Genomic DNA, 27,777 nt, shown 5'->3' on the forward strand with positions numbered 1-27,777 from the left:
ATAAAAGATGAAAACTGCTGGAACGTTAAAACGGCTAAAAGTATTGGGATGAATTTTTACAAAGAATATGTTGATTCATATTTTGTTAAATGTCTATCAACATATAGGCTAAAGGAAAGAAGATGACAAAAATATTCACCAACAGGTGAAATAATTGATTTTGGGAAATATTCCGATGCGCCACAAATTTTTTTACTAATTCATTACTTAAATCATAGATGGCGTTGTAAACAGGATTTATTTATTGTTGACGTTTGGCTTACCGTCAATAGATTGCCGATCTACAAATGTACCTCCTCCATGCGTACGAAATCGATGTTTTAATTGTTAGTTATTTAAAATTCTTAATATAATTTGTAACGATAAAATTGCGGTATTACAGGTAAGCGGCAGGTTTCTCTGGATTGCTGTCATCAGGCTCGTCGCTGATGTTGAGGTCTCTGGTTGGTATCGTGATCAGAACGTCGTAGAACACCTTTCTACTTCGCAGATAAGAGCCTGAGTTATCAAATATCACAGTATCTGTGGAAGAGAATTAAAAAAGCGTTACACAATTAAAAAGTACTTAAAGACTATAGATAGTTCGTTTAGTGATTTTAGCATCTTAACTGCTCATAATGTAACCGCAATTAACATGGACTGTTTTTTAATGCGAAGCGTTGGCAGTTTGTGTTTATTGATAAATAAGTGAGAGCTCAGAAATGTAATAAAGCATACGATAAAAGTAATTTACTATTGGTATATTATACTGAAACATGCTTAATTTTTTTTTTATTAATTAAGAACGTTCACTATTAAATTTCTAAAATTATGCTATATTAAAAAAAAAATACGAATTTTGTGTCTAAATACGAATGATATTATCATTCGTATTATAATTATATAATATAATATGATTTGCAACAATTATTCACAAGCAATCGACATACAGTCACGTGATGGATTTACTAAAAAAAAGTTTTTTATTCTGTCTGTCCATATTGGGAAGTGAATCAAGGCTTACATGTGGAAGGTCCAGTTACAGGCAGCACGCCGATGTCGAGTGGGCCCTCGGAGACCTTCCTGGGTCCGTGGACAATGCTCTCGGTGCCTTCCTCGCTGGTGCGTTTTATAAGGAACTTTATGTCGTGGCTGTCAATACCGAACTCCCATCTGTAATTTAAATAAACATTAGATATACAATTAATACAACGCTATGGCGTTGTGGCCCAATGGCTTACTAACTCAACATTGGAGGGGGAAGAGGATTGTTAGTAATGTGAACTGATGATCTTATTGCTAGTAATGTACCATGTAAGGTTGACCTCCACGCGGTTTCCCCTGGAAACCATCGCGATAAATTCATGGTGAATTTGTCACGATGGGCTAACCTGACCTCATGCTCATCTTAACATCCTCCACTGGAGTCCGGCCAGCGTAAACCGTTAGCGCAGGAGGGTGCACCATTCTATTATCATCCATAAAAAAACTCAACATTGGATATTAAACTGAAGTCGTATTTGTCAAGCAAAAGTTGGCCTTTAGCTCCTAGGTACATAAGTCTTTCCGGAGTGTGTCCGTTGAAGCTATAAAGGGCCATTGTGACATGAGAATTTTGTGGACGCCTATTTGAACTGTTTACAATTCCGCAACATAAAACCAAACTGAAACCAATTGAAAATTTTAAAAGCTTATTATTAATGTAAATTCTCAAATCTCGAACAACTTCTGCCTCTATTAATGCACTGTTTCATAACTTGTATGAATTAAAATAGTTTTTTTTTTAACGTGAGAAATGAATAAAGTTTCATTTTTTTTAATTCAAAGATAGTTTGTTCTTAATACACCATGTGGAGAACCTGTCTAAGTCTTTTTGTAGTTCGTCACAGTCAGATGAATTATTAATAATTTTCATAATTTTCAAGTCATCAGCATATAAATAAATGTGTGAATTTGTAAAACAATCCGCGACATTATTAATGAAGAGATTAAATAATATAGGGGAGATGTGGGATCTCTGGGGGACTTCTGAGGATGCTATATACTCTTCTGAAGTAAATCCATTTACCACTACTTGAGATTTACGAACTTACTTTAAAACGCTATTGGAATCACACAGCAAGTCAACTGAATGCTTCTCCCCAGTCTTTATTGTAACTCGTTTGTAGTCTTTTGTCGTTTCGTTCTGGGAATTCTTCAAATAGTAGCTCTTTGGCACCTTACCGCCACGCTTCACCTGAAAATATAGTGTTTGTAGTCAGAACATGAATCCGGCTCGAAGGACGCCTATTTAGGTTTCTTGTTATATTTTGTGCTATAGATAGATTTCTAAATGTACATGTAGTGATGAATACAGAATTTTCTAGAATTTAAACTGAGATGAACTTTTTTTCAACCTGAATGGATACTTCTTTCTTAACCATCTTTATAAGCTGTATTTCGATTTGATTCAATTACCTATTACAAATTAGTCCTCACGAAAGGCAATGTCACGTGATCAAGTGATATCAGCGGAGCCGTTTATGTACCTGCATACTACATACGAAACTGTGGCAACTTCCCAAGAACCTTTATACATTATTTATAACTGGTAGTCGTTCCAACGGTAGAAATTGGACCATAATTAATTCATACTCCAAATTTGAACATTAGGTTTCATTACATCTATACGTGTGTGTCTCAAATACATGGCAGGGTAATGTTTTTTTACTGATTTAATAATTATAATTTATATGATTTGTCAAATAAATATATTTTTAGATTCGAATAGAAAATCCTTTATTCGAATAAACTTAAATTTAATCCCTTTTGAATAATCTTACTTGTTTCTTAATCTACAGCTCATTCGTTAAGCTGTCTCATCACAAAAAGAACGCGTAACAAACTTGCATGTTTCTCGTTTAAGTAAATATTGTAACTTTACGTTTTTCTACTATTATTTTTTCATTTTTCTTTCTTTGTTTCAATTTTGGTATACTTACAATGAGGCTGCACCTCGGGTCCCCGTTGTCATCCACCATAGTGCCTCCATAATGCACCGGCAATTGTTCTTTATCTATGAGCGTCAGCACTTGCGCTTGCCACTTCTTTGTGTCGCTGCTGTAGATCTTGATTTTAGATATGGTGTTCTCATGCATGAACTTCTTTATCACGGAGAAAGCGAGTGAAAATACTTTTGGCGCTGTAATTAGAATTAAGTTGGCAATATATTACTTATCGCATTTTTTAAAATATACAATACAATATGTATTATACAGTATATGTTGCTGCCAGATAGTCCACCATTCTTTTTATATTAGTTTCAAATTTTATATTATTTTGATATCTGTTTTTTATGTCACTTTTTGACTTCTTCGCTGTGAGCCCTTTTGGGAAATACACTAAAGATTTATATTAACAGTATGTTGCCGCTCCAGTCACAGTATAAGTATTTTATCCACAAGTGAAATGGCAAAGGCACAAGACCGGATGGGTAAATCTGCTGCATGGCGATTTAGTTGATATTAAAAATTTTCAGTTTTTTTTACTACCCCTCTACAGCTGGTAACATTATTTGAAAATTTTACGTTTCACCTGTCAATTTAGTCTCCGAGATTAAAAAACAGATTATAAATTGTTGTCATTATTAAGTACATTTAGCTCTATTGTGGTACAGTATAAAATCTGTTTATGACCTATATATTACATAAATATAATATTACCATAGATAAATATATTTTTAAATTATAGTACTATCATCGCAAGTAAATATCTTAATCATAATGATAAATTAGTTAATTATCAGTCCAAATTCAAATCCATAGATAGGTATGAAACTATAAAGATTACAGAGTAAGTGATTTAAGGTTCACGTAATGTTATTATGTTCAACCTGACCTATTTACATTTGTAAACAAAACGATCTTTATAAAATGACTTATTAATGTTAAAAATTAAATATCATTCATTATTTACTATGTACTTACCCCCCTACTGTTACTGAAGAGGGCAGTTTTGTTATTTGATTATCATGTGGCAAAATTAACATTACAATCAAAGTTTTTAATATTATGTGTATGTATATGATGAATGAATAGTTATGTTATTAATATTAATTTTATCAAGAAATATATACAATAGAAAAGAATACATATAAGAAAAAAGAAATAAATATACATATACATTAAAAGACACAATTAGTTTTCTAAAAGTCGTTCTCTCGCTGCGCTATCGTATAAGTAGGTATACGGGTGTATTAGGTACGGGTGTATATAGGTGTATATAAAACACCAAACTATACATACCGTTTACTAGGAAACATCTTTTAAGTATCTCTGGATAGTTGGCTTCATACATTTGCAGCAATGAGAAAACCATCTCTGCTGCCGGCTTCCATGCATACTGCTTCATACTGAAGTCTTCCAAGTCGAAGATCACTGTAAGCTACAAGGAAATGGAAACTGCATTTTTTTAACTGGATTGGAAAAGAGTATAGCTGTAGCAACATAAAATACCATAATAAGTGAAGTTCGCTTTTATTGTAGGCATTTGTCAAATCAAATCAAAATGTTTTTATTACAGACTCTTATGGCATGACAAATATACCGTCAGAGTGTTTTCGAGCTGAAAAAAAATGACAAAAATCTCTGCTCTTATTCTTTTCACAATTGGCTTGTACGTGTTTACAAACATAAAAATTCATTTACATATAAATTCATATAAAAGTTAAAAGATCATTACTATGGGCGTGGTGTATCGGCGCTACCTTGGCAGATTTTCGTCGTCAGCGCCGTGACCATACAAACAATTTATATTTTATTGGCTGACTCCGCAAACTTTGTTTTGCCATAGAAATTAAAGTCGCTATTAAAATTATAGGGGTTGATGGTAGAAGGGTGAAAATTTAGGGTTTATGTGTTTTTTAATGAAACATTATAAAAAATTGCCCAAGTAATTTAAAAATAAATGTAGGGGTTAACAATCTTTATCAGTGACGGGTATGAAAAATAGATAGTAGCCGATTCTCAGAACTACTGAATATGCATATAAAATGTCATAAAAATCGGTCGAATCGTTTCGGAGGAGCATGGATTACGACGCAACGGATTTGAAGCTGTTTTTTTCATAGATAGAGTGATTATAGAGATAAACCCGTGCGAAGCCGGGGCGAGTAGCTAGTAATAAATAAAATAAAGAATTACCTGCAAAGCAGACGATCCATGAGTCAATGACTGCTTCTGAGACATTGCAAGGTAATGCTCTAAATGTTTCAGAATCATCCGAATAATGTCAGACTTGGTTAACGAATGCAGCATCCCCCATACGTCGAGGCCTATCAATGGCACTATTATAACTGAAAAGACGACATTAAACTTATGTTAGTATATTATGATATTTTGATCAGCACAGAAAAAATATTTAACACATCGACAAAAAACATTTTGATACTAGCTACAATTTACTGCTAGTTTCTAAAAAATCATGAGTTATATTCTTTTTATATAATTTTAAAATGTTCCGTTGAGTGTATTTCAAACATTCTTCATGAATATTTAAAATTTAATATATTAAACAATCAATAGTACTGAGAGCAACACAAAACTTTCTTGATCGTTCTTCTTGTGATGAGCCAGATTTCCGAATGAGCGGTAGATAAAAAAAATCTGGTAACTATACAAAAGTGCTTAGATTAAGTTTATTTGAATAAAGGGTTTTCTATTCTACTGAATTGAATCGTTGTATATGTACGTACTAGGAGATCCTTCCTTATCGAAGCCCGTGGAACCGCTGGGGAAGAATTTCTGTAGAAGTTCTGGTCCCTCCCACTCTTGTAACGTATCCACTCCCCACTTCTCTCGCCATTTCATTGACTGAAAACACAATTGTTAATGTATTTTCAACCGTCTTCTATATGCATGAACAGCTCTACGTACAGAACATTACAAAATACATTTCGAAGATCTCTCATGTATTGTTTTCTTAGCACTATGTAATATTCATATCTGTACTGAGGTGTTATAAGTCCCCTGCAATTTCACTGCCATATAATTACTACCATTTAAGCTGAAATAGCTTCAAAAAGTAAACAGAATTAGGTACGAAATTATGTACGCGGGTACCTGAGTCTAATAAATACTTAGGTGTCCCGTAGGCAGCTTTGTAGGTACAAAGTTTATAGTCAAAGTTTATATCTGGTAGTGTAATCTTTTTTACACGTCGGCAAACAAGCATACGGCCTATCCGATGGTAAACAGTTAACGTAGCCTATGAACACCTGAAACAGCATGAGTGTCACGTGCGCACTTCCGGTTCAAAATGTAAAACCCGTAAATGTATGTATGCAGTATGTAGTATTATCCTAGTTTACAGATTACACTTGAAAATAATTACAGATCTGAAATTCAGAGACTGTATTGGCTAGCACCTACTATTGCGTGAGAGAAAAATTTAGGTTACACACGCTTCATAATGTTGATTATAATTATACATTGTAACTAGCCGTTGTTTTGCCATATAAATTTAAATCGCAAATTAATATGGCAAAACTACGGCTAAAAAATAGGGGTTAATGATAGAAGGGCGAAATTTTAGGGTTGTATGTATTTTCAATGCCACAATACCTATATAAAAAAATATCTAAAAATATATGTTAGGAATGGACAACCCTTATCACTTAGGGTATGAAAAATTCTCAGACCTACTGAATATGCATATAAAATTTCATAAAAATCGGTCAAGCCGTTTTTGAAGTGTATGGTAACTAACATTGTGACACGAGAATTTTTATATATAAGATTATAAATAACTAGCACTGCCTCGCAGTTTCATTTGATCACCCTCATCTCTTAACATAGACATACTGATTGAGTTTTCTTTACATATGAATCTTCAAAAGACATGCGTGAAATTTAATAAAATAACTATACCCAGGAATTGGGGTATCAAATGCAGAAAGGGTTTTTATAATCCAAATAATTATAGCAATTCGAGGCCAATCAATTGAACTCTTAGCTTATATACTACAGTATATACATTGTTTACTGTAGTAGTATAAAGTACCTATATACAACTTATTAGTACAGATTGCTAATTAAAATAATACTTAGATATATGTCAATAATGTAAAGGTTATAAGTTCAAGCGATGATTATCTTACTATGTTTGCTGTAGGCTACTTCTATGCCTATAACTAGATTATTGGCAACATTGCAATCTGCTTACATTGTATCTTAAATCCACATAGATTAGTAACAATTTGCTAATTGGGACGTTCAATAAATATTCTAACTATATATTCGAGTAAACAAGGTGGACTGTATTTTATTTATAAAAAAAAAGTCCCTTACATTAATTGAGTTTGTGTGGATTCAGGACGATACGCTAGTAAATTTAAATATTTAATGCACTATTTAAAATGAATGTACAATTGACTTTTTTTCGGACTACTCTAATGATGTTGGCCGCAGTTGGCCTTTACAGCTTCACTGGACAATAGGGGCGAGTGCAGATGGCACTCCAAACCCGCGGTAGGACTTATGGAGTAGCTGAAGGCCAACTCCCGCCTGACGGATATAATTTTAGTTTCACGGCACCGCTAGGGGTTCGAACCTCGGCTCAGGCTGTCGTAATATCAATTCCCATTTGAATTGGACGGGGGATTGATTGGAGCTTAATGCCATATGCTATTCTCTACCAGTTAGGCATTGGGTAAAAACAGAAAGTGGTTGAAAGGCAGGAATGGAAAAGGCATACTTTGGTATTTACCTAAATTAGGTAAATGTATATATACTAATATGCTTACATAATAAAATTATAAACACACAATAATAGGTATAATTAATATTGGAAAGCACTTACATCTCGTAGCATCTTTTCAGCGGCTTCTGGGTTCCAGTTTCTAGCTGAAATTAAATTATAAATATTTTTATAAATAATTAAACAGCTGTGAATAGTTTTAAGGGTATCATTAGGCACTGAAAAGGAAGGACTATTAGGATGACAGCCATGATATCTAGGTCAAATCAGATGACAATTAGGCACGGATGTCACATGATAACGTGATGTCTATGGGGGGAAGGGTATTGTTAGTAATGTGGACTGATGACCCCATTGCTAGCAATGTACCATGTCAGGTTGACCTACACGCGGTTCCCCCTGCAAACCATCATGCTTCCTCCTGGTGAATTTGTCACGTTGGGCTAACTGACCTGACTTCATGTTTATCTTACTTACTTCACGAGTGCCCGCCAGCGAAAACCGTTAGCGCAGGTGTTTGCCTTAACGTTCCATTATGCTCAATTTAAAAAAAAAACGTGATGTCCGTTGCTGTCCATGTATATATGTATATAGACGATGGTTGCCTATATCAGTTTGTTTGTCATACAAATTACATAAAATAGTTAGTTACAATGTTTTATTTAAGTAAGCGCTTACTTTGTTGTCCGCGGACAACAATATACTCTACATAATATGCTTTATTAAGTTTAATAATTCCTTTCCGATTTTCTTATAATTATATGAAATTACGATTGTTATTTCAATTTAATATATAGTTTACACTATCGTAATATCCTCGTGTTTTTTATATACCAGACAATGTTGTGTAAAAATAAATATATATGTGTGTGTAGTATAGTCTGTATAGTTTCGGTAACTAAAATATAATATCGCACTCATACATATCCTATCCAACTATTTTACTTAAGACTCTATGTTCAGATATTTCAGTATTTTTTTATACTTAATATTTAAACCATGTGAGGGTTAGTCCTCTAACCTCTAACGACTAACGACAATCTTTTTAGTCTGTCAAAAATTACCATGTGTCATGACATACAACCATAGAGTCCTTCGCGGATAAAGGCGGCTAAAATTTCCTTCTTTTGTTTTTTTTTTATACTATGATTGTGGGTGGCAATCAATAAGCATACGGCCCATCTGATGGTAAATGGTTACCGTAGCCTATGAACGCCTGAAACACCAGGGGTATCACGTGCGGTAGCCGACCCTTAAGAAACCTTAATATATTCTTAATGTGATGTAATGCGAATACCTTAAGATGATGATACTGTTCAATTTTCGTATCATAGAAGTCGAGATAGAAAAACTAAATAAGTTCTATATAATTTTAATACAGTGATATAGTAAATGGCTTATGTGTAATATCTCCTTACCTTTTAGCCATCTTAGTAAGAAATGGTCATTGTGTTCTGGTTTTAATACATCCTTCACACTTCTCCGGAACTGTAACAATAGAAATGACATTGTGGTTATTATACATATATATATATATATATATATACATTGTATTATTAATATATATTTAATAACATAAGCAAAAAATATTATAAAATTATAAATATTACTTAATATATACAAAACTCGTGCAAGGCCGTGGCTGGCCAATAGAAATAAGTACGTATAATTTAATTAGTCTGAGCCAGTATTTATTTTTACTAATGTAAACATCAGGTACTGAGCTAATATTTTGTATGTACGGCGATATAGGTATATTGGTTCCGTCGTGACTAATCTGGCCTCTGTACTTATTAGATCCTCAAACAGGAAGACAAACAGACACAAAATATTAATGAAAAGGACAAAAAGTATGAATTATTCTAAATACTGTGGTATCGATTCCATAACTCAAAGCTTTATAACGGAGTCACTGGGTTCGAATCTATCTCTATCTATTTATCTTGGCCGACACAAAAAAAACGGTGTGTGTAAAATTATATTTCTGACTGACTGTTCTGTGATGGGAACATCGATGACAAACCAAAATAAATGACGGCGACAGGCTCACCCTCTACCATTTATTAAAACCTGGACTGATGTGTCATGTCACCAGTTTTTTTTTGTGGATGATAATGGAATGGTGCACCCGCCTGCGCTAACGGGTTACGCTGGCGGGGCACCGTAGTTGAGACTGTCGTTTACTATCCCATCTGCATGACATCGGTTTCCTTATATTTTTCAAGAGTTCCAAAGTTTGGGAAACTATAGGACTTGGAATAGGATAGTTTTGGATTTTGGGATATGGATCAGAGAAGTTAAGGAGAGATGCACTTATAACTATACTATCATAATAATGTTGATATTTCTATATGAATTTACTAAGCAACATGTTGTATAGTGTTGCTAAGCAACTTTATTGACATAACGGCGCTGGGAATATTTGAATATTTTTATAAACACACTATTTGGTTACAATTAAATCAATCATGGCTGAAGGCGATAATATATCAACTTTTAGTGTAGATGGGGGTCAGGATACTGTTGGACTGCCTCGGATTGTTATGGTAACCGAGGGATCTGATACATCAGCATCGTCCGCATCATCGACTTCATCTTCTGAGGATAACTGGGCAGACCTCATCAAATCATCAGAAATACCTCCTGAATATTGGCATATACAAAAACTCGTGAAATATATGAAGGCCGGTAATCAAACCGCTACTATGGTTGCACTCTCTTGTCTGAAGGATCACGATCTTACAATAGAAGTAAACCAAAGGGCGATTCAAGAAATCGGTGGTTTAGAATTGCTAGTAAATTTGTTAGAAACCAGAGATTTATGTTGTATTTTGGGGGGTCTTGCTGTTTTAAAAGATATAACACCAAATATTGAAATTAGGAAGAAAGTCACAGATTTGGGAGCGATACCTTTGCTCGTAGGACTTTTATCGGATCCAGCAAGAGACGTGCAAATACTCGCGGCGGAAACTATAGCCAATTTAGGTCGAATTCGCAAAAGCAGAAAGTTTTGTAGAAAATTTGGTGGAATACCGAAACTAATTGACTTGTTGGACATTAAAGAAAGGTAAATTTAATGTGTTATTAACAAAATACTTATATGTAAGACATGTAACTTATAATAAATGTCTACATAAACTAGGTATTTGGTTACACCACGTGAAGAATTAAATCAGGATGAGTTGCAGTTTTTGGATATTGCACGAGCTGGAGCGAAAGCACTTTGGTCTATGTCATCCTCTCAAAGAAATCGTGAAGCAATGAGGAAGTATGGTATGATACCTCTCATCGCGCGAATGCTGAAAACAATTCATCTAGACGTAGCAGTACCGGCGGTGGGACTCCTACAAATGTGCGCAAATGAGACGTCATTCCAACTAGCTATACAAACTGAGAAAATGGTCAATGATTTAATAAAACATTTGGGTAATGAGGATAAGGATTTGAAGGTGAGCTATTATTTTTTATGTGCTAGATTATATCGATAGATTTCTGAACGGTTTCAAATAATTAGAAAAGATAAAATTATTTTGTTAACTGCTTACTTTGAATTTATATAATTATTTTTGTTGCCAAAATCTTACAGACGTATTGTAGTTTAGCTATATACAAGTGCGCAAGTGATTCTATAACAAGGGACATGATTCGTGAAGCAGGAGGACTGGAACTGCTGGTGGAGGCTGCTCAAGACAGCACTAACAGGACGAATAAACCACTAATGGCAGCTGTAACTGGTGCGTTGTGGAAATGTGCTAACAGCGATGCGAGCGTCAAGAAATTAGATCAACTCGGTGCAGTACCCATATTGGTTAAATTATTAGATGATGAAAATGATGGAGTCTTAACCAATGTAGCCGGGGCTTTAGCAGAATGTGCTAAATATGCTCCTAATAGAGATAAAATAAGAAGTGCGGGTGGCATTCCTATGCTAAGTAAGTATAAGGTTTCTGAAACCACTTAATTATATACATATATATGTATATATAAGAATTTGATTGCTTTATTGATTATTTTTCAGTTCACCATCTAAACAATACGTATAAACCGCTACTGGAGAATGTCCCACTGGTCTTAATGGAATGCGCTAAAGAACAGAATTGTATGTCAGAAATTGATGAATTAGATGGTGTTAGACTTATATGGTCATTATTGAAAAATGACTCTAAAAAAGTTCAGACTAACGCTGCTTTAGCACTAAGTCCATGTGTACAGAATGCGACTGACTCTGGAGAAATGGTCAGATCTTTTGTTGGGGCTCTAGACTTGACCGTTGATTTATTAGATTCAGATGATCATAATGTTTTATCAGCTATTTGCGCCGCCATAGCAACGATTGCGAAGGACCACGAGAATTTAGCAGTTATATCTGATCATGGTGTCGTTGGCAAGCTATCGAAACTTGGTAAGTGCACAATCATACTAGTAACAGAGTCTTCTGTTACTAATTATTTAACAAAATTCTGTATAAACATACAACTTTACTTGCAGTTAGTACAACCGATGATCATCTTCGAGCCAATTTGGGTGTAGCAATTGCGTATTGTTGTGATTGGGCGCAGAATCGACAGGAGTTTGGTCGACGTGGAGCCATCACACCCCTTGTCAATTATATGACATCGCGTGACCCTAATGTCCATAGAGCAACAGCATTAGCTCTGTATCATCTCTCATTCTACTCTATAAACTGTGTTACAATGCATGCGGTAATTATATACATTATTTATATAATTATGTCACAACTGGTTAGCCTTATCATTTCAGGTAATCTATATAATCTATTTTCATGATGATGTACTTTTTAAAGTCACCACATTGTGTAAAAGATTTTTATGTAGAAGTAAAAGAAGTGTATCTTTTACGTCAAACTAGGAATCATAATAGATATTTTTATTCAATTCCTTAGTTTAATTTCTTCTTACGGAATAAAGAACGGTTTGCTCGCGAGCAGAATTTAGACAAAAAAATATGTGTCTCTCTTTTTACAGGCGGGTGTAGTACAGTTCTTGTTAGAAACCATTGGATCTAAGGACCCGATATTACAAGAAGCATCCGCTGGTTGCCTCTGTAATATTCGAAAATTGGCTCTAGCGGCGGAGAAAATCAAATTGAAGCAATAATCATAGCATCATACAATAAATTGTCTGAGTGTTGAAATTAAAGTAATTTGCTATACGTTTACTATATTATATAGATATTATTTTAATCTTTAGAAAGTAAAATTGTTTGTTGCTGTTTTGTCGTATGTCGAATGCTCGCTAGGAGTATTTATGCACATAATGATTAAAATGAAAACAATACGAAGTATATACATTCTACCTAAATCAACTACTGCCTAGTAATCATAGGAAAATCTAGAAAGTTACAGGTAATGGTGTTTAGCTTTGGAAATCATTAGTTGATTTCCAAAACTTCCAAAACCAAGACACGTCATGCAAATGTAGTTTATTCTCAGCTCTATCATGCGTTATGGAATACATATTATTTACGTTTTATTTTAATAAAGAAAAAACAGTAGGTACAAGGGACATTGTCTGTTAAAAAGTCGAGGACGTCAGGAATCGAATAAGTGAATAAAAATATTAAAAGTGTTAATATCACCAAGTAACCTTTCTCGAGTACGTAGGTACAAGGTGACGTGAATCAGTATGATTTTATTTGTTCAGGAATGGCCTCTGAAGGGAATAATTGGCAACCATATCAAGGAAAGTCAAGGTATTCTTGTATTTATATAATAATTACGAAAATCCTGTTGATTCAATAATGGTAACGATACAATATTGTTGCACGTAGGTAGCCACCACCGAGTAAATAAACCACTACGGCATGGCATTAGCGAGTGTAAGTGCCATGATGCCCTTATGAGAAGGCATCGTAAATTGAATCCACGTGACCACCTATAGAGTTGAAAGGTGAACAATTATCTTCTTTTAAATAATGTAAAGCACGTAATAATAACGAAAACTATATTACTATAATTTTATAACTTTACAAGTAATAAAATAATTTTAGGTACGTCAGGTATCTACCTAAAATATACATATATCAAATATATACCCAACACAAAAACCTAAAAAGTAAAAAACCTTGATACGAAAACAATCATTATTTGAAATTTATAACACCCCACTTTTAGCATCAGGAGTTAAAAGTAAAGTGTACGCAGTTACATGCATAAAAATTTTTCAAGTCATTAACTTTAATTTTGGATTGTTTTTCATTACCAGAGACTAAACGATATAAATTAACACACATTTTTTGGTGTCAGCTTTAAAATTTACCTTGATAATTCCTATAGGTATATCAAGGTAAGGTATACAGTAAGATTCTATCGGCCTAACAGCAAAATTTCTACCAAGTTATTCAATCTCTCGGAAGAGATTCCTTGCTTCGCAACAGTGGTTTTAGATTTTGTACTTTCCGGCCGAAACACCGCATTAGGCGTAAGTTAATATGTATTTTCTTTAATAGTGATAACGATGCTAATTAAATGAAATATGTTATTCCTCCTAATAACTCTGGGCCTTGAGCCGAAGCTGACGTGATTTACTGTCATGTTATTTGTCAATTAATATGTGCATTTATTAATTTTTAATATGAAGACATAGGTACATACTTGTTAATTGTCAACAAACAATATTATATTCGTTTCATGAACTTGACATTGTAGAATTTACGCATATGTATAGAATTAATATAATATGTCATTATAAAGTATAATAATAATATCTCATATAAAATATCTCAATTTCATATAGTTCTAAAGTTAGCAGAGCTTGTGTTATGGGTACTAAACATCTGATAGAAATACTTACACTCTTTTTTTTTTGTAAAATACACACGTAGTATACATAGAAAACAGCCAGACCGATACAAACAATAATACTCATAAATACAAATGTTTATACCCTGCAAGGAATAGGACCCGGGATCATTAGAAGTAAGATCGTGAACTAAACCGCTAAACCTCCGACACCGAAAATATTGAATTGTAGTGTGTGTTGGGGAAAGTATATGGGTAGTAATTTACTACAACAATTACAATTTAACTAGTGGATTTAGTTCAAGAAATAGGTTCCATGAAATATTTATTTCAATATTTTCGTCTAAAATGTAATACTTAACTAAGTAACTTCGTTTGTTTCTTTCGTAGAACAGCTTAGCTATAAATAACGTTTGCTTAGAATTTTCGCAATATAAAAATAATGAGCAGCTCACTCTTTGCATGTGTTTACTTATAACAATTCTATTTCAATTACATAAGTATAATAATTATACGGAGTGCAATGCACTGATAACCTCGTCATTTATCTCGCAATTAATACATATAGCGGGTAATTTAAATACCAACCTAAATTATAATCTAATTCGTTTATAAGATACAGAACAGTTGGGTACACATTGTACTGTAAGAAATATGGAATAAATATCATATTCTCATCGTAAAATAAGTGTATACCTAATGTGTACAGATAAATAAAATTTAAGTGTCTGTTTGTAATTTCAAATTAACAGCTGTTCACTATATGCAATATGAAAGTATACACAAATGTATATACATCAAAAATATATTTTGTGAATGTCTGTCAATCTTTTTGTTCTTGCTAATCTTTGAAACGGCTGGACAGATTTTTACGGGATTTTCACCCGCAGATAGTTAATATTATAAAGAGTAACTTAGGCTGCTTTTGTTATAGAAAAATTATTTTAATCAAATAAGTTAAATTCCACGCCTACGAAGGCTGTATTATCCGATACGATATTATCTTATCTATAATATTTAATGAGTATGTAATCGTGGCTATACCATTATATAATATATTAACTGTGCCCGCGACTTCGTCTGCGTGGAATTTAACTTCATTTTCTAAAATAAATGAATTTTTCTAAAATAAAAGTAGCCTAAGTTACTCCTTATTACATCAGATACCTGCTTATAAAAGTCCCGTCCAAATCGGTCCATACATTTCAGAGATTAGCTGGAACAAACAAACAGACAGACAAAAATTGTAAAAAATGTTATTTTGGTGTAGGTATGTACTGTATTTATATTCATATGCAAGTAGCAAAAAACGGTTATTTCAATATTCAAAATAGACGCTCCAATTTTATTTATATGTATAGATATATACCGCCTGTGCTAACATTATACGATGGCGCCTCCGCCATCTCCGCCACTGGTCTTCACCAATGTTGGATAAAAGTATAAGCATGAAGGCAGGTACTCCACAGTAACGAATTGACTAGGAATTAACCACAATGGTTCCCAGGGGGATTGTGTGGAGGTCGGTCTGACATTGTACACTTCTGCATTGTTTGACATAGCTGTCAAACAATGCAGAAGATTTCAAGCCTCGATCTTTGGGGCATAAGAAATTAAGACTCGTACTAAATAAAAACATAATAATATACAATAAAAACATATATTTTTTAATTGTTGTATTAAACAGTAAGTGCACTTAAGTACAGCTGTCGTCGTTCACTTGATATAAATCCCCAATTAGAACCGTTGTAGAAACCATCTTGAGTCTTGATATGCAACATCTAAAGTTTTACACAACGATTTATATAACGTAACCACGCAGTGGCAGCGCCCTGACCTTGCTCAACACATTTCTCAACGTCAGTGATTATGAATACTAAACTTAACAAAGTGCTAAAAGCGCTAAATACACATTACTTCATAAACTTGACCCAATAAAGTATTCATATATTTAATTCCCACCGTAGAGTTGTCAAAAGTTGGCACAGTATTAAACTGTGCTACAGCCAGTTTAATAACTTAATATGACGAGTGATGCTTTGAAGATTTTGTAATAAACGATTTGTTAAATAATTTGTCGCAACAGTGACATGTGGGTATGTCCGTTTGATATAATCAATTGCATTGACATAATTTGACATTGATAAAGACTATAAAGTGCACATATTATACTAAATACACATACGAAAAATACACATAGAAAAATTGCTCTTCGGGTCTAGATAATAAAAAGAAAAGTAAAAACATTGACTTCTGAAGTATCATAAACTGTGCATTATTTAAAAGCTGTCGAAAACAATTGACTGCTTTATTTTGTTACACTAATATATATAAGAGGAAAGATTTGTGTAACGAATAAACGAATAAACTACTGGACCAATTTCAAAAAATATTTCATTGGAATTTGTCGTGGGTATTTATAAAGTCAATATATGTATATGTATGTACAACTACAGAATAAAGGAGTTGTTTTCACACCAGAGACGTTTCAGTTAAGTTTCTTAGAATAAAATTTACTACTATTAACATTTCTAGAATTAAGACCTAAATCATTGATGTCTAACTTTATCTTTATTTTTATCTAATGATTAGAACATGCACTTGCCATAACAATATTTTAAAATAGGAGAATGTATAGTAAATTTCCAAACACTTATTCAATCTTAATTTTGAAAAAGTCTCTATAATAGCAATTACTCAAAGACAATGAAAATTGTTTAAGAATAAATAAATCAAAATCCAATTTTGCGCTGTTAGTTTAATAAAAATCATATTGCATGATTAACAGTCTATTCGCTACAGAGCACTTTTTAAGTAATTATTTGTAAATATTGAAAATGTTTTAGTTTCGAAAATTGACAGATGATGCTGCCAGATTTCGACAGTGAATGCACTTAACTTGTTTCATAAATCTAAACTATATATTAGTTTAGATTTATGAAATAAAGACGAAAGATTTGATTTTATGTTTGTAATGAATTGAAACTCAAAATATACTTGACCGATATTAAAAATCCTTTCACCTATAGAATGCTACCTTATCACTACTTATCATAGTTACTTTTTTTAATTACAATATAGCCCTATTGTATTTTTTTTATTACTTGACCAGATGCAGATTATAAACTGTGTTTCGATTCTAGAGTGCAGATTAAACTATTTAGTCTTCTGGAAACAAATGAGTCGTATCATGGGTGTCTCATAATAACTAGATCTCCGTAGTGCTGATCACGTATATAGGCTTCAGTTACCTACTTATTACCGCTTACCATCAGGCGAGACGTCAGCTTATTTGATAATTACATAAAAAATTACATATCGCTACAATAATAGATTTAGGGCCGGTTGTTTACTAACAACCTTATCTACTGATAAATAAGGAATTTTAAGATTTAATTGTGGAAGCCAAATTTTTAGTATTTTCTGGAAATTTTGTAGAAGAATAACAAAGAACTACTCTGACGATATATATAATAATAATAAATTTAAGTATTTTACTATAAAAAATACTACATGTATTGTTGCCATCATGTTTGTGAGGAGAAATAAATAAATCATATCATATTATTATTATATAGCCAGACTGAAAAATTTTTCATTTTTCAGTCTGGCTATATAATAATAATCGTGTTTACGCGAACAGGCAATAATGATGTCATTGTACATTGTTGTCTGAAATATAAAATGAATAATACGTCTATAAATAAGAGGTAGGTATTTATAAAACTCAATAGGTATGAAATTTTCGAATAGAGCTGTACTGAGGTATACATTATTATATATAGAAGAATTTCATATATAGTAAATAATTACAATCAGAATAATGTCAGAATAGTTTCGATTTTATCTTAATAGGTACTATCTGTCCCGCGTAACTTCCTCTGCACCACATTTCATTATAAAAGTCGATGGTTACAAAGTAGGATATAAGTATTCTAACGTTTTATAATATCAAACCGTGCCCATATATCATAAAAATAAAATAAAAATTGTTAATATATTATTATTTCTACATCGTCTGATATTTATATACTAATAATAGTACCCATGTAATATTATCTTAACTGAGCTAATAGTAAATTGTAATACGTGTATTACATCCAAACTCACGCAACATCATCTCGGACGTCCGAATGGCCTCGGAGGATTACCACGCCGCGTTACTTGCCTTTGGTCGCGGATTCGACTTCTGACACGATGCACATTTGTATTCATGAGTATGATTGTTTGTTTTGGTCTGGGTGTTTTTCATATATTACGCTTGTATTTCCAGAAAAAAATAGTTTAGTTGTTTAGTACAAATAACACAAGCTCTGCTTACCTTAGCCCTAGATGGCGCTGTGTGAATTGCCCAGCTTTAAGAGTACTGTGAGTCTGTGACCTTACAGTGGGTATCATTCATGCGATACTATGCTTGATGAATATGTTGTTACGTTTTCTTATCCAGTAATGTCACTTTCATACCTCCTATTTCAAACCAGACAGTTTCTAAGCAAATTGCTTAGCGACTCAAATAGATGAAAGTGAGGTAACGCCGAAGCCTTTTACCAAGTGAGGTAATTTAAAAAAAAGACTGGAGACTGGACTTTCAAATGGTCTATTTAGAAGACCACAAGTTATGGTTAGTGCCGCACCGGACCGCGATGAAGTAATAGTGATATCAATTATTAATAATGAGTCAGTTGATTTGCTCTGTCGACTGACAACATTACGTAACTACGCGGCAGAGTGCAATTTTACATGCGCCCTTCTATGGTTTTTACCTACGCGCTAACGACAAATGCAACTATATCTTGCAGTTTTTAATAAATATATATGCAGTTTTGTTGTCTTCAATCTTACTTTAAACAATAAATGTAAAAATCATCATATACACTTACTTCTATACTACATCTTGCAGTTTTTAATAAACATATGAAGTTTTGTTGTCAATAATAACTTAAAAAATGGATGTTAATAAAATCATATACACTTTTTCATTGTTAGATTTAATAGCAGCTGACAATTCTCATTAATTCTTATCAAAAGTAAAACAACTAATTTAGTGAGAAAAAGCGTTTCAAATAGTAATGTACCTATATATATATATATATATATACATATGTATATGTGTGTAAATACATGGCGTCACTTGATAACATGATTTCCGTGACTGTTCATGTATATAGGCGACGGTTACCACTTACCACCAGGTGGTAAGGCCCTCATCTTCTTAACTATACCAATGACATAAAAATATAATAAAAATCTGCACGTAGCAAATTCTTGGGTTAGGATAAAGGGAGAGCCCTTTGTCTAAAACGTTGTAGTTTCTTCCATTATGTAATAAATATTTCTAATATTCTGTGGTCACTGCCTCTTGGACCTAAGCTCGGGTCGACCAACCAAATACAATGAAGGCTATCAAAAAGTATGTATATATAATGATAATATCAATTATGAATAATGACTTAGTCGATATATGATAATAATACTAGTATTACGAAATCATGCGAGTGTGATTTGACACGAACTAACTGCAATTGCGGAACGGTGTATCTTGCAGATTCTCGCAGTTTTTATTAGGTACCTTGCCATATATGTTGTTACTAATCTTATCTTGCCATATATGTTGTTACAAAGAAAAAAAATATTTTTCTATTACAGCCTACTGCTTTGATTTAGTCTGAATTTGAATGATTGTCGTATTTAATTTTTTTTTATTGCCAATGTTCCGCGAATCGAATCCGCGACAATCGGAAGTAAGGTAAAGTAAGGTAAACTAAACCGATACACCCGAGACACCAAAGCCGTGAAGAAAAAGTAATTAGTTATTTTTAAACTTTCGTGTTTAATATACATTATTTATATTATTAACCGGGTCTTAACGCGAACAATTTTATGGCACATAAACCTTTCTCGACGTTTCGACTAGGTTGCACTTAGGTATTATTATTCTGTACAGGGTTAATTGAAAATAGGAAGCCATAATAATTTATGTTTCTTAGCATCCAATTTTGTCAATATTCTCAGAATATATTTTCATCAGGGCAATATCTAGTGATAGTTAGGGTTGTCAGTTGCTATCTCTAATGTACTAATCAAGTTGATTGTATATAATAAAAACGTGATGAGGCAAACACTGTCCGTTTGTCTGTTTGTGTGTTAGGTTAGGTTAGGTTTCACAATCATTCAATCGCCTCAACACAGCTAGCTAGAGCTTAGCTGATTGCTTACAATCGTAATTTTAAACTTCATTCCATAACAAGAAATGTAATCGTACAAGATAATAAACCCAGTCCATTATTAAAGAAATAATAAAATTTATAAAATATTTGAAGATTAATTAACTTATATGTATAAATAATAATATCTCAGAACCATATAGGTAGGTACACATCGCCATCTAGTCCCAAGATAAACAGAGCTTGTGTTGTGGGCACTAGACAACTGATGCAAATACATAGATATTTTTTTTTTTGTAAATCCATACATAATATAGATAACCAAGATACAGTCGAACTGAAAATACCTTTTTCGATATTGTATGTAACAGTAACAATTTTTAATGGCGGCTGCCGAGAATCTACGGTTGTGAGAAAATATAAAGCAAGTTACGTTACGTGTCCATTCGTTACATAACAATAACAGATTAAAATGCAATCATTATTATTATAAACCTGTCTGACCGTCGTGTATCGAATAGTAGGTTATATACCACTTGCCTGTAACTTTTACATGACTTCCTGTAACCCTTTCTGACCTGAGATTTTTTTCCTTGAGATTAATTACTTTATAATTATATGTTGAAGCCACTTGACGGCTTCGGTGTTCTAACTTCTTAGTACACTGCCTTACTTCCGACAGTCCTATTTTCGATTCCTCGCGCGATGCAAACGAAAACAAAATTCAGGAGTACGATTTTTCTATCGATCTAGATGTTTTATAGGTATATAATGTATGTGTTTAAGTATTTTTATTACAGTTTATTATCACAGATAATATAATATTACATACTCATAACACAAGGTTTGCTTAGCTTACGAATAGATGCCGCTGTGTCAATTATCCAAAATTATTATTACTACTGCGTAGCCATGCAGATGTCTACTGTACCACCACACGGCTAGAACGATTTCTTAGTGACTGATTTATGAATTTACTATGTTATGTTATGTCGGTTTAGTGCATAAACACGGATTTCGAAGAGTTTAAACTGTAACTCAGGCTCGTTTTATTCGCTTATTTTGATTTAAAAGGGGGTAAGACGATTAAAGAATATTCTTCTCCATCAAAAATGGACACGATTCGATGTTTAATTAAGTTCATTATTAATAATAATGTTAATAAAGAAGACGGGGAAACTTAATGAAATATAGACTCCCTTCTCTGTCTTCTTGCTAGAATACATTTTCGATACATTCGAATATTTTTGTAGAGCAGTTGTTCACTACCAATTTAGTTAGCATTCCAAAAGTCGTCAGTTCGAATCTGACCGACACCACATAATTTTGTGTTTGTATGTGTAAACATAAAAATATGGCAATAACAAAACCTCTATATTAGTTTCTGATAAAATCGTATAATACGGATACATATTAGCAACGTAAAGTGAACAGTTACGGTGAAAGAAAGTTTCGAAAGTGGTAGGATGAGCGTGTGAATTGCATGATTATACAACCATTGCTTGATGCTTCATGTATGCGACATCACATTTTGTGCAGTTTAATGTATATAGACCAATGACTTAGTTCCCTACCAGGTGCGTATTCCAAATAGTAACCTCGTCCTTTCTCAAATTTGAATTATTCCCATACAAAATTAAAATATCTAAACCCCATTTATATTATTATTCGAATACTGTTTACTATTTGACGACGTCGGTGATCTAGCGGTTTAGCACACCGCTTTACGTCCGATGGTCGCGGGTTCGATCTTCTCTGACGGCACAGACACTTGTATTCAAGAGTATGACTATTTGTAGCGGTCTGGGTGTTTTATTTTTCATACCTATGTTTAATAGGTATGTATGTATTTATGAAATATATATATATATATTTGTATCAGTTATCTAGTGCCCATAACACAAGTTTTAGCTAGCTTAACTTGAGTCTAGATGGCGCTGTGTGAATTGTCCTGAGACTGAAATTATTATTATTACTGTTGACCGTAGCTGACCTTTACAGTGCTGAAGGTACTCCAAACCAGCGGAAGGACTTATGGATTGCATGATGGATATGACCTAGGTCTAAGAGCACTGCTAGAGGTTTGAGAGAGATGTTCTAGAGAAACATTGTCTCAAGTCGTCGTAATTTTTATACTCCACCAACAATAGGGAAAATGCTGTTTTTTTATTTGATAGTTTACATTAGTACATAACAAAAATAAATATATAACACCAAAAAAGTGAATTAAAGATTTTATTTAAATAGTAAAATAATATAAACTAAAATGAGCACTTTAAACGCCTCTCAATCTGGTGCATTTGGTGTAACATTGGTCTAATTTTCTTGTTTCATTGTTATTTTTATTGGTATGCACCAATAAAAATAACAATGAAACTAGAAAATCCAAACAAATGCAGAGAATAAATTTTATAGACTACTAGCTGTCCCGGCAAACGTTGTTTTGCCATACAAATTTATAACGCTATAAAAAATAGGGGTTGGTGATAGAAGGGTGAAAATTTAGAGTTGTATATATTTTTAATGACACATAATAAAAAATATAAATAAAAAATTTTATCCGAAAATAAAAATATAATGTTAGTGGTGGACAACTCTTATCACTTAGGGGCATGAAAAATAGATAGTAGCCGATTCTCAAACGTACTGAATATGCATATATCATTTCATAAAATCGGTCAAGACGTTTCAGAGGAGTATGGTAACTAACATTGTGACACGAGAATTTTATATACTACACACGGTGCTGTTCGCCAGTTCTCTTAGTTGAACTCGGCTTTGACACGCTCCCGCGTGTCTAGATATAAGATTTTATTTTCAACTAAGTTCAACCAACTTGGAACAACCTACTATTTATGAAACAATTAAAAAACATTTATAGTCGTTAAGTAAGAAAATCTTATTAATATTATAAACGTGAAAGTTTGTGAGCATGATGGATGTTACTCTGTCACGTAAAAACATCTGAACGGATTTTGAAGAAACTTTACAGTACGTAGTTTATACATAAGAATAGAATAACATATAGGCTATAAATTACAGCGAGAGAAACCGCAGGCATGGCTAGTATTACATATAAGAAAATATTCAATACTTTTAGATAGATTAATTAATAGATTATAATGTAATACATTAATATGTATAATATTGAATTAGGTTGAAGATAAATGCAAAGAAACGATTGATCGTTGCTATGTGGTGCAATAATAATTACGTAATGGACACAAAATTGACACACGCCGACATTTTCGATAGATGGAATTGGATCTATTAAGTTCTACTGAAATACTTCTTACTTACGTACGAGTATATTATAACATAGGTATTAATATTAATTTATGATTATGCGCAATGATGTAAGTAGTTATTTATTCAATTAACAATTTTCGAATTTATTCAATATGAACTGACAAATTTCATAATACATATATTCGGTTTAATATTAAATTGATTTCGAATTAGGTTATAGCTTTTCACTAGATGCATATGAAAAATATGATTAAAATTTATTCTTCTAAGTCTATTACAGACTCTTATGATATTTCAAATATACCGTCCGTTCTGAATGCTTTCGAGCTGAGAAGAGCTGACAACAAACGCATACTCATATATGGTACTTATCTGATCTAATTTGGACATTGAAAGTCCCAATTAGATCTACTGTGTGGATTTTAAAATTATTTTATCAATAAAAAGCCACGTTAATTGTGAGTAGGCTATATTACGCTACGATCTATGGTAACTGAGCTCCAATGAAAACGTGGAAAATGTGACGCAGACGAAGTTGCGCAGGTCAGCTAGTAATTAGTAAAGAGGTGTTATTAACTGTTGGCCCTATTGCCAGTTATCTACGCTGTGAAGTTGACCTTCAAGTGGTCCTCCTTGGAAACCATTCTTATGCATTCTGATGGATTGATGCTATAGCATGTGGTAACGGTATGCGCTGGTGGAACGCCGTGAAATATAAATAGAATGAGGATAAAGTTAAGTCAGTTCATCAGTCTATATCATTCAACTGCAATTAACCACGAGTCTATCATCATTAACAAAGAAACAACTATCAGTTGGTCCTTATCATATTATTTTATAGGATCTTGTACTATATTAAACGTTATTTATGTTCATATAAAAAAGTCACCCCAAACCTTATTCCGTTCTTAAAAAGGCTGAAAAATAAATTAAGCATTTTGTGTTCACTTTAAGCATTTAATCGATTATTCAAAAAAATCGAAAATATATATACCTAAGTAATTAAATAATTATAAGTGAAAGTAATTTGAACGACAATAGATGTCTAAAATCTTTCTGAGGTTACGTTATGTCTTGTTAGAATTGCAATGTGGTGAGTAGTAACCGCATCCATAATGACAAATTGCGTCATAAAATGGGAATAACTTGCGTTTTCGTATCGACGACGCCGTATGAAGATTTGTAAAGTGTCTGTTTTAATTACAAAGTTCGATATAATGTGATATGTATCAAGACCTCTCAGTTACATGAACGAAGTTGTGAATAAAACGACCCAACTCATAGTAAGTGGTGTTCTATACAAGAACAGCACTACGGAAATCCCATTATCACATGAAGCCCACCGTACTACTCATGGATTGCTATTCCGGAGGTCTACATTATTAGTGCTTTTAGCCTATAATTTCATAATATCTCACCCTACAACTTAAATACAGCTTATAAATCAAGCTGCTTGGCGGCTGAAAAAGGTGAGACTGAGGTACCTACCCACGCAGAATACCCTTACAACAAAAATACAACGATGACAAACAATAATAACAAAAACAATGTCCTAACAATTATCTTCTAAATTACCTACAGATAATTTACATATCTACACTAATTACATACATTCAGTACCTATCTGAATGTACCTACCTAATGTTGTTTAATATATTTTCCTTGTAATTTTAGGGTCCGCATTTACTAAACGTTTCTTTTTCTAATTTTAGTAAGTAGGTATACGACTACTTGATGCTATAATTGTTTCTTGGCACATTATTATGGGAAATTCTGCGATATTCCGTGATACCTTATAAAAATCCCTTGCGAATTAAGATAGTTCTAAAGCGAATAACAACTTTTGCTTTATCCATAGAGTACCTTCTATGACCAACACCGTCTGTGTCTATCTTAAATGTATAGTTCCACCAAGTTTTAACAAGCTAATATCTTCACCCGGTGTCGCAGTTTCAAACGCACTGTTGTCGTTAAACAGTATTTCTACGGTTTTACTTTAGTTTCAATTTCTGTCATGGGGTCCGATAAGTTTGTGGCTGTGCCACATTTTATAGACGGTAAGGACAGTGACAAAAAATAAGACATGCACACTTGTGCATATCTTATTTTTTAAGGGTAGGTACTATGTGTATTAAAAAATAAGACTTATGAACCTTGGTTAAGTGGTAAGCCGTTAAGGTATTACAAACGTATTAACTTCCTTATTTATAATATAAGTTAGGATAGGGGGTTTAAGAAAGGCCCTTTGCATTTTATTTCTTTAATATGGGACGTAGCGTGAAAGCATTTAAGTATGCCTCGAGCTTAAAAATCATTAAAACGTAGATAATTTAGTAGCGTCCATTGTATTCAGAGAGTAGTTGACAAAACAATAAACGTTGTGCGAAAATATCAATTATAAACTATTTATGATTAGTACATTGACTTTGACTCCAAAAAAAGAATGCCAATATCCGCTTGCGGTGAATGTCTGTGAGGAGAAAATAAATTAATAATAAATAAGGGCTATTATATATATCTAAGTATATATTATAAGAGCTGTATATATGTAGTTATGTACCTACGCTTTGAAGTAAGGTTTCAACAACCTTAGTTCAAGGCATAATAATAGGTAAAAAAATAGAATTCTTGTCTGTAGGTTTGTTTATGCTCATGTCAGGAACGGTTGAACAGATTTAATCGCGGATTTGGCTGATTTATTAATTACAATAAGTTTCTCTTAACTTTCGGTGATTGTTCCGTTCCAACGGATTTACAACAATGTTATAATCTATTGATATTCGAATCAGACGAACGAAATAACGGGCTCAACTTGTTATTACTATAATAACAAGCTGTCGTCCACAGCACTAACATGTATAGAAGTAGTAGCTTGCTATCGGTTCTAGGCAAGGATTACAACAACCCAGATGTTGTGCACTGGCTGAAAAACTTACATTGTATATACTCCTACATATATTGCTAACATTGTGATTATACAGCACACGTTTTTCATAAAGGGTCCTTGATTTGGATTCTCAGGGTTCAAATTTATCATTTCCTAAAATGTTCCTTTGTACTAAGTTGTCACGTTTTCTAGACTATGGTCGATAGATGTTCGAGATTAGTTTTTCATAACTCATAAATACCTACTCATAACATATGAGGTAATGAATTTAAAAAAATATCCATTATGGGATCCATTAATTTTACTTTCACTAAGGTACCTGGATACTAATAATTGCTAAAATTTCAATCAGGTACAGACACGATATTATTACAAAATTGACGTAGGTAGGTAGATACATGTGTATATATGAATTTGCATTTGTTAACTTAGTTCACTTAATATTGTATTATAAATATAATGCAATTACAAAATATAATATAAGGCATTCAAAAACACAATGAAATAACACAATTTTGCAAAATAACAATAAAATATTAGCAACCTAATTTGTTAAAATAACAATAGGCATCTATTATTAACAATCACGATGTATGTACGTATATAAATGCAGTGTCAGGGACGATATTTAAAAGATAAATGCTAACATTGAAAAACTTAATCAGTAATTACAGCCGAATAAAAAAATTATCAATATACGTACGTACCTTCATTAAAGCAAATCTCTGATCATCGTCGATCCCGACAACGTTATTGGACACTGGCGCCATTTATCACAAAATTTGTTTTGGGACAAATATTTAAATGTTTGCACAACGCGATGTACGTGCTACGAGTTCGAGCGTCGACACGCAAATGCTGCCTGCAAATGTTTTGCAAGTAAAACATTCATCGTGCGATTATCGTGCTCATATACGTTGTAAACAATAACAAATTCTGGATTGCAATATTACATAAGTAGACGGTGAGCGCCATGTGAACTCAACGCCGATCAGACAAGCGGC

The 27,777-nt window shown here is 33.0% G+C and overlaps 2 protein-coding genes across 2 annotated transcripts; one reads left to right on the top strand and one right to left on the bottom strand.

The window, feature by feature from the left end:
* Window positions 1–46: 46 nt before the first annotated feature.
* LOC131850705 (SEC14-like protein 2) lies at window positions 47–27,629 on the bottom strand. The gene is made up of 10 exons (XM_059201026.1): window positions 27,481–27,629; window positions 9,132–9,201; window positions 7,816–7,859; window positions 5,711–5,828; window positions 5,160–5,311; window positions 4,263–4,401; window positions 2,961–3,160; window positions 2,073–2,215; window positions 1,004–1,152; window positions 47–522 (listed from the first exon to the last, which is right to left on the bottom strand). The coding sequence occupies exons 1-10, from the start codon at window positions 27,541–27,543 to the stop codon at window positions 377–379; spliced, it is 1,224 nt and encodes a 407-aa protein (XP_059057009.1). The 5' UTR covers window positions 27,544–27,629; the 3' UTR covers window positions 47–376.
* LOC131850704 (armadillo repeat-containing protein gudu) lies at window positions 10,140–13,650 on the top strand. The gene is made up of 7 exons (XM_059201024.1): window positions 10,140–10,780; window positions 10,856–11,162; window positions 11,300–11,645; window positions 11,732–12,115; window positions 12,202–12,416; window positions 12,699–12,872; window positions 13,377–13,650. The coding sequence occupies exons 1-6, from the start codon at window positions 10,182–10,184 to the stop codon at window positions 12,828–12,830; spliced, it is 1,983 nt and encodes a 660-aa protein (XP_059057007.1). The 5' UTR covers window positions 10,140–10,181; the 3' UTR covers window positions 12,831–12,872; window positions 13,377–13,650.
* Window positions 27,630–27,777: the final 148 nt, after the last annotated feature.

This window comes from Achroia grisella, unplaced genomic scaffold (genome assembly GCF_030625045.1).
Source record: "Achroia grisella isolate CSIRO2021 unplaced genomic scaffold, CSIRO_AGI_Agris_v1 utg779, whole genome shotgun sequence".
Taxonomy (NCBI): Eukaryota; Metazoa; Arthropoda; class Insecta; order Lepidoptera; family Pyralidae; genus Achroia; species Achroia grisella.